This window comes from Vanessa cardui, chromosome 1, assembly GCF_905220365.1.
Source record: "Vanessa cardui chromosome 1, ilVanCard2.1, whole genome shotgun sequence".
Classification (NCBI taxonomy): domain Eukaryota; kingdom Metazoa; phylum Arthropoda; class Insecta; order Lepidoptera; family Nymphalidae; genus Vanessa; species Vanessa cardui.
The window spans coordinates 858,827-876,549 of record NC_061123.1 but is presented as its reverse complement, the minus strand read 5'-3'; the positions used below and the strand labels follow the sequence as shown (position 1 = coordinate 876,549).

General features: G+C 32.6%; 1 protein-coding gene and 2 non-coding genes across 3 annotated transcripts in view; 1 reads left to right on the top strand and 2 right to left on the bottom strand.

The window, feature by feature from the left end:
* The window catches only part of LOC124531612 (atrial natriuretic peptide-converting enzyme), a 140,238-nt gene that overhangs the window by 17,176 nt on the left and 105,339 nt on the right, over positions 1-17,723 (top strand). Inside the window, exon 2 of the mRNA XM_047106078.1 lies at positions 10,715-10,816. Coding sequence (XP_046962034.1) covers positions 10,801-10,816 — 16 coding nt within the window. The 5' untranslated portion in view covers positions 10,715-10,800. The remainder of the gene's footprint in view (positions 1-10,714; positions 10,817-17,723) is intronic.
* Trnai-uau lies at positions 2,989-3,080 on the bottom strand. Its single transcript is given in 2 exon segments — positions 2,989-3,024; positions 3,043-3,080. It is a non-coding gene; the product is annotated as a tRNA-Ile (tRNA).
* Positions 8,501-8,592, bottom strand: Trnai-uau. Its single transcript is given in 2 exon segments — positions 8,501-8,536; positions 8,555-8,592. It is a non-coding gene; the product is annotated as a tRNA-Ile (tRNA).

Here is a 17,723-nt window from a genome sequence, read left to right as displayed (position 1 = left end):
CTATACTTATAATAAATCTGTAGGGAGGTCAATTCTGTACATGAAATATTTTTCCAAAATAACTATCAGGGGGTGATCATGATCGATACTGATGGCAAAAATGCAATCAGTAAAATTTTTGTCTGTCTGTCTGTCTGTCCGTATAACCGTTATAGAAACAAAAACCACTCAACGGATTTTAACGAAACTTGGTACAATTATTTTTCATACTCCTGAGCTGGTTATAGTATACTTTTCATCACGCTAAAATCAATAGGAGCAGAGCAGTGAAGGGAAATGTTGGGAAAACGGTAGAAATTACTCCCTATTTTAAGCTTCCGTCGCGTGTATAGCCTTAATGATTAAAGGTACACAGAAATCATGTATTACGGAAATGTTCTCCTTAAAATAAAAAAAAATATCCCATGACAGCCTTTGTCTATCTTTTACGGTTGACTCACAATAACACGTGACACTCCCAATAGCTTAGTACTTCGAAGCTTTCTGATTATATTTGTCTATTCCTACGTTTATAATACTCTCAATCATCTCAAATTAAAAAAGTTAACAGTATTTACTATTCCATATAAAAGAATCATAGAAATCGGTAAAGAAACACCAAAGTTATACATGAAATACGAGAATACTAAATTTATACTATATAAATCTCTAGCGTCTGTCTGTACACTTATTTTTTATCGTAATTCGTCATCTTCTTTTTATGATTGACTGACATAATTTTTACCATCTTTGTAATTTTTGTCTGTCTATCTGTATGTTCTGCTTAAATTCGAGAACAGCTGCACCAAACATTATAAATAACCAACAGATGGTCCTTACGTGTATCACGATGCACTTCTATAATTATGAAATATTAAAAAAAAATGAAATGAAATCTATTCGAAAAGCATACAAACTAACTTAATTTCCGTCATATGTCAATAAACATAAAATAATCACAACAATAATAATTGTCATTTTAAAATAATTATAAATTACATATACGGGAAGAAGTTATTAGCTGTCTGTTTATAAGAAAGTAAACAATAATCATTATTGGTAAGTATACTCATAACTCCAATAACAATGAATCTTCAGTATAAAATGTAAACGTAAGACAAATAACCAAAAAAACTACTTATTTACATAATAGGAAACCACTATGCCATTGAAGAAACAAAAGATCGGAACATCAACATATATTTGCACAGCGTCATCCAAAAGAGCTACGGAAACAACACACCAACAAAAAATACGTATAGAAGCAAATAAAATCCGAATTTCTACTTTGAGAGCTGCCAAAACAGTTAGTCAACGTAATGATCAAGTTTCAGATCTTCGAACAAGCACCTTCATCAAGAGATACTGAAAAACCTGACGAGCGAGCCCAACGACTGGATGATCAACCATTGAATTAGACTAAGTCAAGAACTAAAAACAATCTCAATAAATCAGCCTTTAATTACCATATAGATTATGGCAACGATGCATCCCGATGTGATTGTGGTTCAATGAATATAATATGCCCATTGTCACGCTATGATGTTTAAAATAGACTGCTGTTATGTGCTACTCCACTGGCGAAATTTATTTATCACAACTGGTTGAACCACCAGAATCTCTTCTTACTTACGTTATTGGAACTACGAACTTTACATCGAGATTATACCATCAAAAACATTCTCATAAATCATATCTGTTTCCGGATTCAACAAAAAGACAAATAAGTTCATGGGTGTTATGACCAATCTGCAGCCTATCGAGAACATCATTGAAAAAGATAAAATAGATGACGAATATTACACAAAATAATTTTTAAATATTTGATTTAATATTCTAATTGGATCTTGATAGGTTTCTTTATTATTTATACATTGTTGATGATCAGTAATTAATTACAAAATGAAAAATTCAAAATTTATTTTTCTGCGACTAATGCCCAGCGATGCGGGCGGGTGGGTATAACTAGTATGTTATATATTTTTGAGATTTAAGCCTGTTCGAAAATTTAAATTAAAACATCTTGTTTCAAATGGAACTGCTATGTATTTGCACCTATAAAACCCCTCTGGAGTAGCGTGGTAGAATAAACTATTAACTATTTTCAGAGGGTAAATTCTTGGAGACGGTTACTTTATTTTTGAATTCCCATAAATAAATACATGGTAACGGAAATGTCTGTATCTTGGGAATTCTATAGCGTTCCTAGAAATATATACGATTTCTAACCTAAATAGAATATGTTTAAAATAATGATAGATCTCATAGATAATTTAATACACAAATTTCCTATGAAGTGAATGTATTTCCTACGATTTATGTGCCATTTTGTGATATTACTAGGAAACATAATATAAGAGACTTGAGTGGGTTATAAGAAACCAAAGATGTGAAGGACGAGCTGCACATCCCATAGCACCGAAGGTCACCGAAATTCGAAATCTTTAGAGTACTAAAGTATTACAAAATCGTTCATTTATACGTGACTCGGGCGCATTTTAAAGGATGTAATACTTTTCCAATTGCTATTTAGAATTTGTCTACATTTCCAAGGAAATATGCATATCACAATATAAATTACTCAATTCGATCTATTTTATGAACTATGCCTAGGAATTATACACAACGATGGATAACATACTATGCTGTTTTATATGAATTAAACAAAATAAACAAATTTATTTGTTTATTGATCGTTATACACTAAAGTAAATAAACACAAATAAATATAATAAGCACATTTCGTGAGCACATGTCAGCTTTCGTCTCGTTAACGTTGTGTTGCAGATTTCGGGGAACAAAGCGTTATTATAAATGTGTTTATGTTCTCACTGCTGACCTCAACCACAGCGACTATACTTATCGGAGAGTAGGTATGATCACTCTTCAGATTTAAACACACAGATCAACTCATACACTATCGAATGGCAATCTTATCAGAGACAGACAGTCCAGGTGCAGCATCAAGTAATTTTCTGTTGAATGTTACATGAGAAGATACAAAAACATTGCTCCAGGTGAGGCTCGAACTCACAACCCCGGCATGTCTCGCACGCACTGCGCTATAAGTACCGTGCGCTGACCGATTGCGCCACTGGAGCTGTGGTCTTGAGTGCCAAAAAAACGATTCTTAGATATTTTCTTAAAGTTCTTTCTCTCACGCAATAAAAATATTACTTTAAGTACGTTGCTACTTAAAATTTCCGGTAAAACTTTTCTTACGTTTTACCTTTCCTTCATTTTACATATAGTGAGATTTACGAGCTATATTTTAACCTTTTATTCAAAATTATGATGCTCTGATCAAAACCAGCATTGTATTAAATTTATCTACCAACTACTAAGATTTTTATGTTATGTATTTAATATTTGTCGACGTGGATTTCAAGATGGCGGCTTACGTTCAAAATTGACTTTGTGCAGCCTTTGAATTTTTTATAATGAATTCTCAGCCAATCTTAAGATATAACTCGTAAGATTTCTTCATAAAACGCAAAAAAATAGCATTAGTTGTATCGCATGTTATTTTTATTTATAATCAAAATGATAGTAAGATCATTAATTTCTGTCGACGTTCATATAAAAAGTCACAGTTTACAACACGTTTTCTAAGAATTGTGGTCACGGAGTAACATTAAATCTTTAACACTTTCATGATTCACTACTCACTCACAACAAGCCCATTACTTATACATAAAGTGGATAAAAATCCACACCTGCAAGCGAACTTCTTACGATTCATAACAGTTGATATTACAGTATGTCATATAAAAATATATTATACAAAGTGGAAAAAAATATTTTATAAAATTAAATAAACTTATATAAGGTAATGTATTATGCATTTTATATGCGTATTTTTTTAACTAACTAAAAAGGGTAGCTAGTTTGTAAAAATAATCTCATATTAGCATGAATTTAAGGCTATATGAATATGTCTCTGAAGAACAGTAAATTCCAAGTAAAAGTATTCCTTCTTCACAAAATCCACGTACTCGTACTCATATTGTTGGTCGGCGATCTACTCAAACTCTTTTCGTAGCATTCGTAGCACTAGTGGCGTAGCAAATGTTTTTATCTGCGTCAATGCTACATGTAGCGTATTCTTATTTTTCGATTTTTTATTAAACCTGTATTAAAACTGTTCAAAACTTAGTAGTTGTAATTACTCTGTCACTGAAATGTGGTTTCGTTGGTTCGTCGGAGTAACGTAATATATTAAACGCATGGAGTTATCAAAGTTTTCAAAGTCAATAAAGCCCGAAAAGTGGTGACTCGACAGTCTACAATGCACTTACATCGTTCACTTGATTATACATTTCAAGTTTCGCTTATGTACTGGCATATACACTGGTCATATTTAGTATATTATATGTAAGTCTGGAAACAGACGAAACAATTCGACAAGTAGCATTTTATCAGAATTATTATTAATACTGCTTTGTTCTACATGAGCCGAGATGGCCGAGGGGTAAGAACGATGATCCTGACCGATGATTGCAGGTTCAAACCCAGGCGAGCATCACTGAATTTTCATATACCTAATTTGTATTTATAATTCATCTCGAGCTCGGCGGTGAAGGAAAACATCGTCAGGAAACTTGCATGAGTATTCCACCAATCCACGTTGGAACAGCATGGTGGAATATGTTCCAAATCTTCTCCTTAAGGGAAGATGAGGTCTTAGCCCAGCAGTGGGAAATTAACAGGCTGTTGTTGTTGTTTATTCTACATTGATTCAAATTGTAGAAGTGAACTTCTGAATAATTTCCTTTGCGCTCATTTTTATTTATATATTAAATGTGTCTGAAATAGAGCCGACAGGGAGAAATAGCAGACGCGGCATTTTTCAACTTTTTCGTTTGCCTGTAAAGGCCATCATTTGCGGAAATGAAATTGGAAACGTATTTTAAGAGGGACTTGAATCGAATGACAGACCGTGTACAACTTATTCGAAACTTTATTTTGATTATTTTAAAATCAAAAAATCAAAATCAAATAATCTTTATTCAAGTGAGCTTTTACAAGCACTTTTGAATCGTCAATTAACAATTAAGTGAACCACCGGTTCGGAAAGTAGATTCTACTGAGAATAACCGGCAAGAAACTCAATAGTTACTCTTTTTCAATATTTAAAAAAATACAGTCATGTTAGTTAATAAAATTATTTAAATTAATATTAATATATAGACTTAAAAAAATAGACTTCTCGCTTATTATACATTGATATATATCGGGTACAGTACGAGTAGATTTGCAAATATCTCGCTCTCCGAAATATTAACACGCAAAATTTCATGCAGATTGACTTAAAATTTTAAACGAAAATGACAGTTGCAAAGGGTTTGAGTGAAATCTAGAAAACGAAATGAATTTTTTTGATGGAAATAATTTTTTTTCCTCAAATATGGGCAGACTGACAGACTGTTGCGAGGTAAAAAACGAATTTTGCGGTGGAAACGTTGCCTCAGGAAATGAAATCGGTTGGCTATTCAAACAGGGTTGCACGGACCCTCACCGCATTATTTGATAGGAAGCATATTGTGCAAACTGCTGGTGCCGTATTTAACTCGTTCAACTCGAAATTGAAGCCTGCATAAAGTGTTACGAATAATCAATGTCTCTATTAGCGATCATTTAATTCAATTTCGATAGATAAATCAGCTGTATGGTATTAAGTGGTCCATTCTTTTTTGGAATTTGATATTAAAATATTTTATAAACCCTTCAAAAGGGATAAATTAAGTTGATGCTTAACGTAGCGTTAATTAATTAAAAAGTAATAAAAAAAAAACATTGTCGTCTTAAATTTTCGCGATTATTTCACATTTAAATAAAACTAGTTATTACGGATTTTAATCGCGTATATTAATTATTTTGGACATCCCGACGTTTCGAGCACTTTACAGCGTTCGTGGTCGGGTAGACTACCCATGACTAAAATCCTTGGCGATTAAAATCTGTAATTGCTAGTTTTATTTAAAAACAACATTTGAAAAATGTATCTTCCGTACCGTTTCATTCTAAGTTCTCAAACATTTATTGGAATAATTCAAAAACTCTCCTCACAATCAATACCTTATCTCTCCTGAAGTGGTTCACAATCAAAACTGATACAAGATTGATTTTTTTTCTCGATCCTTCCAATTCGACGATTAAAGTAGGAATGACCATTTCTAGGCTTACTCCTAGTATTTAATGATTACACGCCCCTCCTCCGACTGTAGCAACATTCGGTTTCGATCCATTTTAAAAACAATTTAGTTTAGTCAAAACCGGATGTTGACAATCAACGCAAATTGTAACAACTATTTAAATTGAATTATTTATGCTGATAATACTTTAACACATTAAAACAATAAAATATGATCATATTAAAATAAATATGCTAACACATTTTACTTTCACTTTTCTTAAGAAATGCTCGATCAAATGCTATATAAGAGCGTTCAAACAAACAGACGAACAGACTCGTTGGATTTTTGAAATCTTGGCTTAAAATATATATAAATTTACGTAAAGTTAAACACAGTCCTCTTCGCTTGTATCGTAGCAGAATAAACAGTAAATAGTTAATACTGCGAAAGAGTTTCTCTGGTCTATTGGAGTCTATTGCTTTTATATCGAGGGTTCTAGCCGACGGCATGTTTGATGAAGCGATAACAATCTTTCTCATATGAAAAAAGAGGTCGATTTTACCGCCTTGATTATTTAGACTAAAGCTTGCAAGACTACTGAAAACAAAAGTACAACATCATGATTCATAAGGTTATCCTACATCTTAAGCAATGATAGCGGGTTCAAACCCAAAAGTGGTGGTTAGTGGTACTTGTACTACTAAATTTTCTTATGTCGGATCAGTTGTGAAAGAAAACTGATCCGACACAAGAGAATGTAAAGAAATTTGTAAAGATCATGTATGTGACTAATTTCTTTAAAATTAATACAAGACAATTGTATTCATTAAACCGCTTTGGAACAGCGTGATACATTCTATTCAAAAATATAGGCCTTAGCCCAGTTGTGGGACATTTACAGGCTATTTACTTTATAGAAAGAAAGCAGGTAAAATTCAATGTTAAATTGGTTGATGACCTACCACCACCACCTGGGCGGCGTACATACTAAAAGGACCATCTTTTAGTTCTTTTTTATGTCGAAAAAATACTGACCCACTTCGAATGGATACTTTTAGTTTTCATGTTGTTGTGAAATCCTATTTTAAAATTCCATTCATCATTCAACGTATGTAGTCTGTGGTGAAACAGCATCTGTCATTTTTGGCGTGTCCTATTCTTCCGCCATATTGTGTTATGAATTCATTTAGCTGGCAGTCATCTGCAGATATTTAATTAAAGCATTTCAATTATCATTTTGAACATTGTGCAAGTAATATGAGATGTGTTATAATCCTTTTTAAGCGATTTCAAAATAAGAAGGATATTATCAATTAATGTTTGTTTTGGATTTAATTTTGTTTGTAAGGGTACTTTCTAGTTAATTTTGAAGAAACATTACATATACCCAAGGTTAAAAAGTGTCTTATAAAATTCTTAACGTGTTCGACTTTTATTTATAGCTCGGTTTCTCTGAGCATTTGACGTCATTAGGTTTTTATTAAAATTGTATATTACGTAATTGATAACAATAATTAAAAGTCCAAAAAAGTTCCTAATAATTGATTCCTTTTCAACCGACTTCAAAAAGAAGGAGGTTATCAATTCGTCTGTATTTTTTTTTCTCTTCATTAGAAGCTCATTCCACGACGCTACCTCAATGTGTTACGATGGATACACACTAGATCGTATCTAACTATTTTCCGGCTATGAGTAAAACATAAATTATAAAGATGAATAGTGCCATTAAAAATAGGCCATCGTTGTTGAATTCTCAACATAGATAATAAATATGAGGGAGGAGTTACAGAAACGTGTAAAGTATACGAGATAAAAATACAAACGTGAAATTGTTTACCGCCTGGTAAAAATGTTTATTCTTGACAAAAGGGTTCATTATCTTAGGCGCGTTCCAGTTGAAAGCCTCAAAACACGTCGCTTGTAAGAAGGGCAAGGTACGAACGTTTGAGGAAGTGTATCTCTTATATGGTAAGGTATAAAGACTAAATTGCAATGCGATTTGTTTTTGCGTTACGAGACAGCTCATTCAAAGTAGCTAAGTGCAACTGCTATGATTAGTCTTTTGCCTACGAGACAGTATTAGTGTATTGTTCACGACGCTTAATAGTTTGCGAACAGCGTGTATGGCTTTAGGCTGTAAAACTATCTTGTTAAATTATTAATTAACAAGATTAATGTTTAGAAACGCAAGCCGTAAAGATTTAGTCTTGAGAAAATTCCAGCTAATATATGTATACATGACATGACATTCGTAGAGTACCGTGTCTTATCTCCTCACTCTTAATTGTAGAGCGAGCCTTGGATCACGATATCCAGGTGTTAGTTTGCCACTAGGTCAATGAGGTAGTTAATTTTAAAAATAGTTAGTAAGGATACAAAAATTTTGCTCCAGGTGAGGCTCGAACTCACAACCCCGGCATGTCTCGCACGCACTGCGCTATAAGTACCGTGCGCTGACCGATTGCGCCACTGGAGCTGATAGCTTTGTTGTCAAAAAATCAATGGCTAGAGCTATTCTTGAAGTGCTTTCTTTTCACGCGATAAGATTCTTACATGGAGGTAATCTCAAGTTAAAGTTTCGAAATAAAACGATTCTGATATTTCACATTATATACCGATGGGAGTACTGTTAAGTGAATGTTGTCATGTCTTCCTGACCAAATACAGTGAGTCATTCTCAACGATGGTATTCTTGTTCACAACTGTATGCGCAAACATAAGTATGTGCAGCCTAAATTTCCTCACTCTCATATTCTTTTGGGATGGTCTGAAGAGACCAACAATATTTCAGACACAGGCTCAACTTCCTACAGGCAACTACAGGCTGCTACTTATAACTTGGAATAAATCCAGGACGTCAGAATCACTACAACTCCCCCACCCCGTATTTCCTAGTCAATAGACACAAAATTGTTTAACATTTCAATCGTTGAATAAAAATCTTCTTCTTTATCGATGATGATAATATCGTCCTAATCGATATTTGTTACGAACGAAAGGTAACCAGTAAATTACGCAGGCCCCTAGAGATCTATACATTTACTTTTAAGATGTTACACTTTCACTGACACGGGTAAATACCATAATTATTTCCTCTTTACTACACTCTCTCATCTGTGCAGTGAGTTAAGGAGAGCTTACCAATATTATTTTTAAAATTTTAACTCGTAATAAACTTATGACTTCAAATTTTAAAACAGAAAAATAACTAGAAAACAGTCTATAAAAATAGGTATTTTGCGCTTAAAGTAACTTGAAAATAATGTGATGTTTTCGATACTCGAGTACAATACCGATTAAGTTATTTTTTGAGTCATTGGAATTTAAGATTGTAATCTCTTGACTTTAAAATATATTAATTGATATACATACAAGTAAGAGCGAATAAGGTACGTCTTTAATGATACGAGTACGTGAAGTATTGTGTTTGCGAACTGAAACACGGCGTTGTTAAAAAAGGAAACGTCAAAATTATTTGTACTAGCCACAGTCTGTAAGCAAGTCTTTTATATCAGAGACAGCCTTTGTTTCGTAAGTTCTGTTGCGGTTTTCATGTTAAAATATACGCGTTTTCAATTAAATTTATTTCGAACTGTTCGTTGTTACAAAGTAAAAACTATTTTGAGTTAATTAAAAGAAAATTAGATAAAACAGTGACCGACATACGATACCTGCAAGCTGGAAATTGATTTATTTAATGAATTTATAATTGAAGAAAAAAAATCAACAAATTGCAAAATTAATTAAAATATAATATTTCGTTATTATTAAAAAAAAAAAACGTCGTACTGTTTGTCTCCCGTGGTAAAATATACTACATTAAAGATAATATCCATGGCGAAATCAACCAAAATCACAATTAAACTATTTTTTTGTTCAAAGAAGCTCTGGATTTTTTAAATTGTTAATTTACAATACTAAATGAAAACGTATTAATCTTTATCCTGACTATCGCATCAAATTGCAGATTCATACAAGCAATACATCACAAACTCATTAATTACTTTACCCACATTTTAAATATTATGTGTATCAAATACAATTAAATTTATATAATATATCCTGTTTGTAAGTCAACAAGCACTCCACGCTTTTTTATCATGTGTATAGCCTATATTGAATAATATGCTATATATTAATGGAGGAAAAATTTAATATATTTGCAATTCGATGAGAATCGAAATGCCTGGGTCTGGCAACCGAACATCATAATTTACATACTTTATCTCTAATTATTTTTCAATGATTATTTAACGAACATCGCTCTCTGAAAGCTTTATCTTATAAATAATACTAGTAGTCATGTGTTAGGCAAAACAAGTAGCCTATGTCCTATCTTGGAGTTCAAGTTTGCTTCATACCAAATTTCCTCAAATTCTTTTCAGGGGTTTGGTTGTGTAAGAGCGACCGACAAACAGACAGCCGGAGTTACTTTTACATATATATATTATTATTATACAAATTTACATATGTGTGTGTACAATGTTATATATGTATGTAAATGCATATATATTCGTCTAATTAATTTGTTAATCACACGCATTGTCTCATGCCTTATAATTTGACACGTAAAATTAACCAAATAATTTACCCTGCAGGTAAAAGCACACGTCTCGCGATGTTCACCGTATAATTAGACGCTGAAGTCTCTGATAAATGAGAGTATTCAGGCCTCCCGGACAAGATGGCCTCCTTCAAAGGTATGTACAAATTTAAACCTTATCACTTTTTATATAGAATTCTTTTTCCAAGTAACGTGTCGTTTCGTGTAGCAAGTTAGAGCGTAATGCGAATTTTGCCCTGGTTAATACGTACGATAGTATTCATGCCTTTCATTGTATGAAATTTTAATAAGAGACGTTTGTTTTGTGTAATCACGTATGATAAAATTTTTTTTATTAGGGTTTTCTCCACGACTTCACGAGATTATCTTAATCAATTATTTGAGATTGAAATTTATAATTTTTGCATTTTAAACAATAACATAACAAACAACAGCAACAGTTTGTGAATTTCCCACTGCTGGGCTAAAGTCACCTCTCCATTTGAGGAGAAGGTTTGGAACATATTCATCAGGCTCTTCCAATGCGATTGGTGGAATGCACATGTGGCAGAATATCTATGAAATTAGACACATGCAGGTTTCCTCACGATGTTGTCTTTCATCACCGGACACTAGATGAATTATAAACACAAATTAAGCACATGAATATTCAGTGGTGCTTGTCTGGGTTTGAACTCACAATTATCGGTTAAGATGCACGCGTTCTAACCACTGGGCCATCTTGCATTTATAAAAAGTGCAAATAATTCGTCAATCTAAACCGAACATTGATTGATATTTCATGTGCTAAGTTTGTACTTATAATTCATATTCAAGAGGGGTAGACCTTCGCTCCAGTTTGTGACATCTACGGGGCGTAACTTTGTATTACAACATTAGGAACTGTCTCCTGTAATTTGATCTGTAGTTAATCCAATGGAATATGAACGCATATTCTAGCCACACGCTTAAGGCGGATATCATGGTATGGACGTGTTATGCGGAGAAATGAGGAACATATTGTTAGGAAGGCCTTGAGCATGGATGTTGATAAATATAGAGGTAGAGGACGATCAAAGAATCGATGGATAGATTGTGTGAAAGACGATACAGTTATTAAGAATGTTACTTGTGAGATGACGTCTGAAAGAGAAGTATGGAAGGAGAAGACATGCGATGACCCCAAATAAAATAAAATTGGGATAAGGGCAGGAGGATAATGATGATTATGACGTATTTCTTTTTTGGGAATTAAATAAGGATCAACAATTAAGTTATGTGTTAAAAAACTGCCCTGTATATTTTTACATTTATTCGAAGTTCAAAATAATTTCAAGCTTTCTCAGTATTTGCGTCATTTGAATTATAGTTAAATCAATTCGTGGATGCTTGCGCGAGCCTGATGCACTCTTATTCACGAACTATTAAAATCAGACTTTGGTTATCAACTAATTTGATAAGCTGAATCGTCGTTCAATAATCAAATGGGATTCGTATCAGCTATTCGTAATAGAATTATTCGATTTCATTCAATTATTGAATTTTCCGTGGAAGTGTCGATGATAGACGTATCGCCTTTTCGTAATCTATACTAGTATGGAATTCGGAATTGTGTCTTTGTTTAAGTATTATAGAAAGACTAGTACAACAATTTTGATCAAACTTTTCCCTATTGTCTATTATATAACTTTTTGTAAAATCCACACTAGATTCAAATTATAAATATTTATCTGTATACAACATAGATTTTTTGCATGTTGTACACGCCTCTAAGTGGCATACATATTAGTATTTAAGACTTAGATGTTTAAGATTTTATTGTGAATGCTGTATATGTTATAGTGTTGGGGTGTCTAAATAAATAAATAAAAACTTTTTGTTCGGAAAAATCATGACTAGAATTTAAAACTTTGAATGACGACCATTTTAACTTTCTTCTTTTCCAGTGAATATGTAATTAATAATTATTTTTACAAGTATTAGTTGAATAAGAATAACCTATAAGTTTTTTAATAAGATCTCTACTTAGAATTGAAATAGAATTAGATGAATAAAAATAATAATAAAAGGTATTTGTGAGCCTTTTTAAATAGAAGTATATTATGGTTTTGATTAAAATAATTACAGGTTTTTATATTTTCTGTAGCTAGTATCTTAATAAGAAATTATAATTACCCTTGGGGTAAGACTCGGCAAGGTCTGCGAGCCGCAGATAGCAGGCTTACAGTTGTATCATTAGGTATTTTTAATTTAATTAGCTTCATTTCTTTCTCGACTGGGAATCAACTAATCAAGGTTACCTTTAATTATTTTTAATACACTCATCAACCTAGTTTGTTAAGGATAAATGTCATAGACCTCTGACAGATTAAGTATTTAGTTATTGGATTGTATAGTCAGAGTAAAAAAACCTTCGTCAGTTTTGAAATTCATTCCTTTATCAAGTCTGAAACTCTTAGTACCTTTTGATTTTAAACATAAAATCATTACGACGCAATATGTCGTTCTCGATCGGTAAAGCAGAGATTATCGCTCATACTGAGCACACGAAAATAGATCTTAAGGTGACGCAGGCGGTCTATGAATTTACATCAGCATCTACACTGCCATATATGTACATATATATTACTAGCTATGTAGCTACCGTTCCGTTGTCAGAAATCCACCTGATTTTCGTATAGAAGATTAGAGTTTCTTGGTTCATTCAGATTGCATTTCCAGTCCCTTAATTAACCTAGGTCCCACACGACACATTATTTGTAGGAAAAAAAGTCTTTTAGAGTCAGGCTTAAAAATCTACATATTCTTTAATGGAAACTGCTAAATATTCACGAGAAAGCTGAAGCCAAATACTTATATATAACAATATTGAAACACTATTTAAAATAAGTTTCATTATTTTTAATTCAAATAAGATAGGTACTTTGCTGTTAGTGTGTACACATAAAAAAATATAGCAATGACCCGTAATAAAAACACTACTAATGTTTCTATTTACGACTTCAATTAATTAAAAAAAGGTTAACCATTAAATAATCAATCAAAACCTAACCTATTAAACATAAGTCTTAATATTGATGTCGTGTAAAGGTAAAAGGCACCGAATTCATATTACATCTAGAGTATTTAGTTCAAATGAAATCTTGCGAACAGTTGTTTAATTGCGCAAGTACTAAAATTATTCCTTACATACTTATACTACCGAGCCGCCCGACTTCGCACGGGTGCAATGCTGATACGAAGTATCCTACAGAATATCTTACAACGTTCACAGTTTTTCAGTTACAGTACAAACCGCCATGTCCCTGCATTTTAAATTCATAATAACTTCAAGAAAATATCTTTATTTACGACACCCCTTTAGAAACTTCTAAAATGAACAGTGTTTCTCTTCTTTATTATGTATATACTGTTCATATAAACCTGTCATAAATTTATCTATCTATAAAAAAAACACATCAAAATCCGTCGTGTATGTTTAAATATCTAAGCATGCATTGGGACAGAAAGCGGTAAGCGAATTGGTTTTATATCATTCAAATAAGCTTTATAGTTATAGTTATAATATAAATACACCACAAAATTACTGTAACAAAAACGGTAAATGGTTATTTGTATTTTCATAACGTTTACTTTTTTATTACAATTCGCTAAAAGATGTAACTGCATAGAGGACAAAATGCTGAAAGGTTTTACTTGTAGTCTATTTAATAAACTTTATATGACCATAATCAAATCGTAAAAATTGTGTCGTATCACACTGAAGCAGCCAGTACAAACATCTTTTTATTTTTATGGCAACAGGGTACTGGCCAAGATCTCTCGCATATCAACGTTTAGATATTAAAATTGATTTTACGTAAACAGCTGCAATTGACCAATCACAATTCAGATTAATAGTTTAAGAAAACTAATTTGTTCTCAACCAGTTTGTCGTGATACTACCGTTTCATGTTTCTCATACATACATTAAACGATGTATGAACTGAAGCGATAGCCGGATCACCTTATTGCCGTGAACGTACAGCGAACTTCGGATTAATGAGACGAAGTTATATTTGCATTCTTAATTTCCTGGCTCGGGGCTTAAGTTATTCCTAAATTAAATACAGATATGAAGAGTTAGTTCTTAATTAAATCTTTTTAATTAAACACACAAACTCCTTATAACACTTCTTAAGGACATACTATAATTCATAATTATTTTAAACAATTCTATTCAAGATCTCCTATTGATTTAGTACTCCTCTTTTATGTAAACGTGTTATCGTATATATGTATTATGTATGTGGAGGAATCGTCAGTATATCATCATAAATATATGCTTAAATTGTAAAATAATATAACCCGCAGCTCAAAATTGTATTTCTAATAAACTGAAAGGACTAAAAATGTACATGGCATTTGTGATATATTCTTATTTATATAAGTACTAGTTCTTGCCCGCGCTTTCTTTCGACATTTAATATTTCATAACATATTTCAATGAATTCGCTTCACTGATTTGACCGTGAAACCGTTACAGAAAGGCAGACAGAAATACATACGTACGTATAATTTATTAACTTAGTCCACATATTATAAGTATATAATACTTATGGTTTAGCTTTTATTATTCTTTATAATCTTTAACGTTTATATAAAACTCGAAGCCAATAAAAGCAGATTAAATGATATTAATCATAGTATTTGCGGGAATTAGAATGATTACAACTGTGTAGGGTTTCGCTATTTTGGCCCCGCGAAGACAATCGAAGCCCGCGGGGCTTCTTTACGTTGTGAGACAGTATTTCAGTTGCTACTTACGAGAACAATATTTCGAATTGTGTCTTGGGGTTCAGTTCTGTTTAAATGATATTTATGATTTTTGATACTCTCTCTCTTGATTTAAATGTCTTTGTAAATTGGGAACTTTTGTAAATTTGAAACTAGTGAGACGTCCCTGCATTTATGGGTACAATTTATAATATAATATAAAAATAAGTAGTCAAGTAGGGTATATAAAAATTTGGAAAACAAGGTAACAACTGGCTGATTAATTGTATGCTAGTGTTACTTTCATATATTTATTTTTTAACAAGGTTCGTAATTAAATAATTATGAATGATTGCATATATTATTTATATGTTGATTATAGTTCTATTAATAGGTTTATATATGTATACGGGTAGGTTTTAATCAGACATATCACATAACATATAGTACCACAAAATAGTAATACTTGCTTATTGTGTGTGGATTTGAAAGGTGAACGAGTCAGTGATGAAAAATGACAAGAGATAAAATTGTTATTAAAAATCCCATTTCTCTAAAATATCATTTTTTTTTAAATAATGCATATGCGATAGAAAAAGGTAGAAAGCAAGAGATGGAATCGTTATATCTCTTTCTGGGTAGCACTTTTTTGCTTACGTGGCGATTCATGACTGTTATTCTATTCATGACTATAACGCCGCGTAAAAACTTCATTCCAAAAATATTTCTAATATTATATGTGGAGTCACAGCTATTAATATAGTGGTGACGGCACATTAATTCCTTAACGATATTATTTCCATACTATTACAAATTTTGGTTGAAATTTAATTAATAAAACTCCAAGTCTTCACTACAATACGACCCGAAACAAAGTTACAAGTAAGTTACACATGTTCGGAATGATCAAATAAAATAAGTTTACGTATCGAATATATCGTATAATTTTATCGAACATATCCTGACTAAGTTACTGGTCTTAAGTTTGTCGAGTTTCGAGTACATTAAATAGAATGTTTGAGTTGCAAACAGCTGTAATTAGAGTCGGGTGGACGAGTACCACGTTTGTTGCCACACATCTTAGACCCATCGAGATTTGAATTTGTGAGTTTACTCAACTTGGCCATGTGTAAGTTTCTGCTTGTTTCTTTTACTAACTCTCAAAGATCTTAATCCCACTAAGTGAACTTCTAACTATAAGAAATATTTTAAGTCATTGTATCTATTTATGTAAATCAATGACGGCATGTATATATGCTTTTATTTCTTTATTAACATCAAGTCTTTTAATATATACAAATATGTATTAAAATACACAGTGGAATAGTGGCAAGAATGCTAGCAGCATTTCCCCGAAATGAATCGCAATTCCGATCCTCTGGGCCAAAATCGAACCAGCCCTCCTGTCACCATGGAGACAATGATTCGAGGTGTTATATTTTTAATGAATCTTATTGGACTACGACTCCAAGGACCAAGTGTTTTGACATGTTTATTAATAAAGGTTAAATAAGAGCAAGCTATAAGATATGTGATCGGATTTGCGAAGTTAGAGTAATGTTAAACAGACCAGTTGTTTGTTTACGAAAACGGATTTATACAACAACAACAACCACAATAGCCTGTAAATTCCCACTGTTGGGCTAAAGGCCTCCTCTCCCTCTGTGGGGAACATATTCCACCACACTGTTCCAATGCGGGTTGGTGGAATGCACATGTGGCAGAATTTCTATAAAATATGTCACATGCAGGTTTCCTCATGATGTTTTCCTTCCCCGCTGAGCATGAGATGAATTATAAAGACAAATTAAGCACATGAATCAGCGGTGCTTGCCTGGTTTTGAACCCACAATCATCGATTAAGATACACGCGTTCTTACCACTGGGCCATCTCGACTCAACGGATTTATATCAGGATCTAACTGTTCTATTTGAATAGATTATATTAGATAGCAAATTTCTTGATAAATGCTAGTAGTTTCCTTGGTGGTACGAATTTGCAAGTACTTCTAGATAAGTAAAATCCTCTTGTACCGCTTAGCAGTAATACTTGGTACTCTTGTGTTTTGATTTGAAGGATGAGTGAGCCAATATAACAAGAGGTATATAAAATCTTAGTTCCCGAAGTTGGTGGCGTATTGGCATTGGGTGGTAGTGATCACTTTACATCACGTGGCTCTTTGCCCATTTGCTTACCTATAAATATGTTAAATATTAGCTAACGAAGCAAGCTTGATACCCAAGAAGAAGAACATAGGCTATTTGTTTATACGAACTAACTAACGACTCTTAAAACGCGAGCGCTTCAG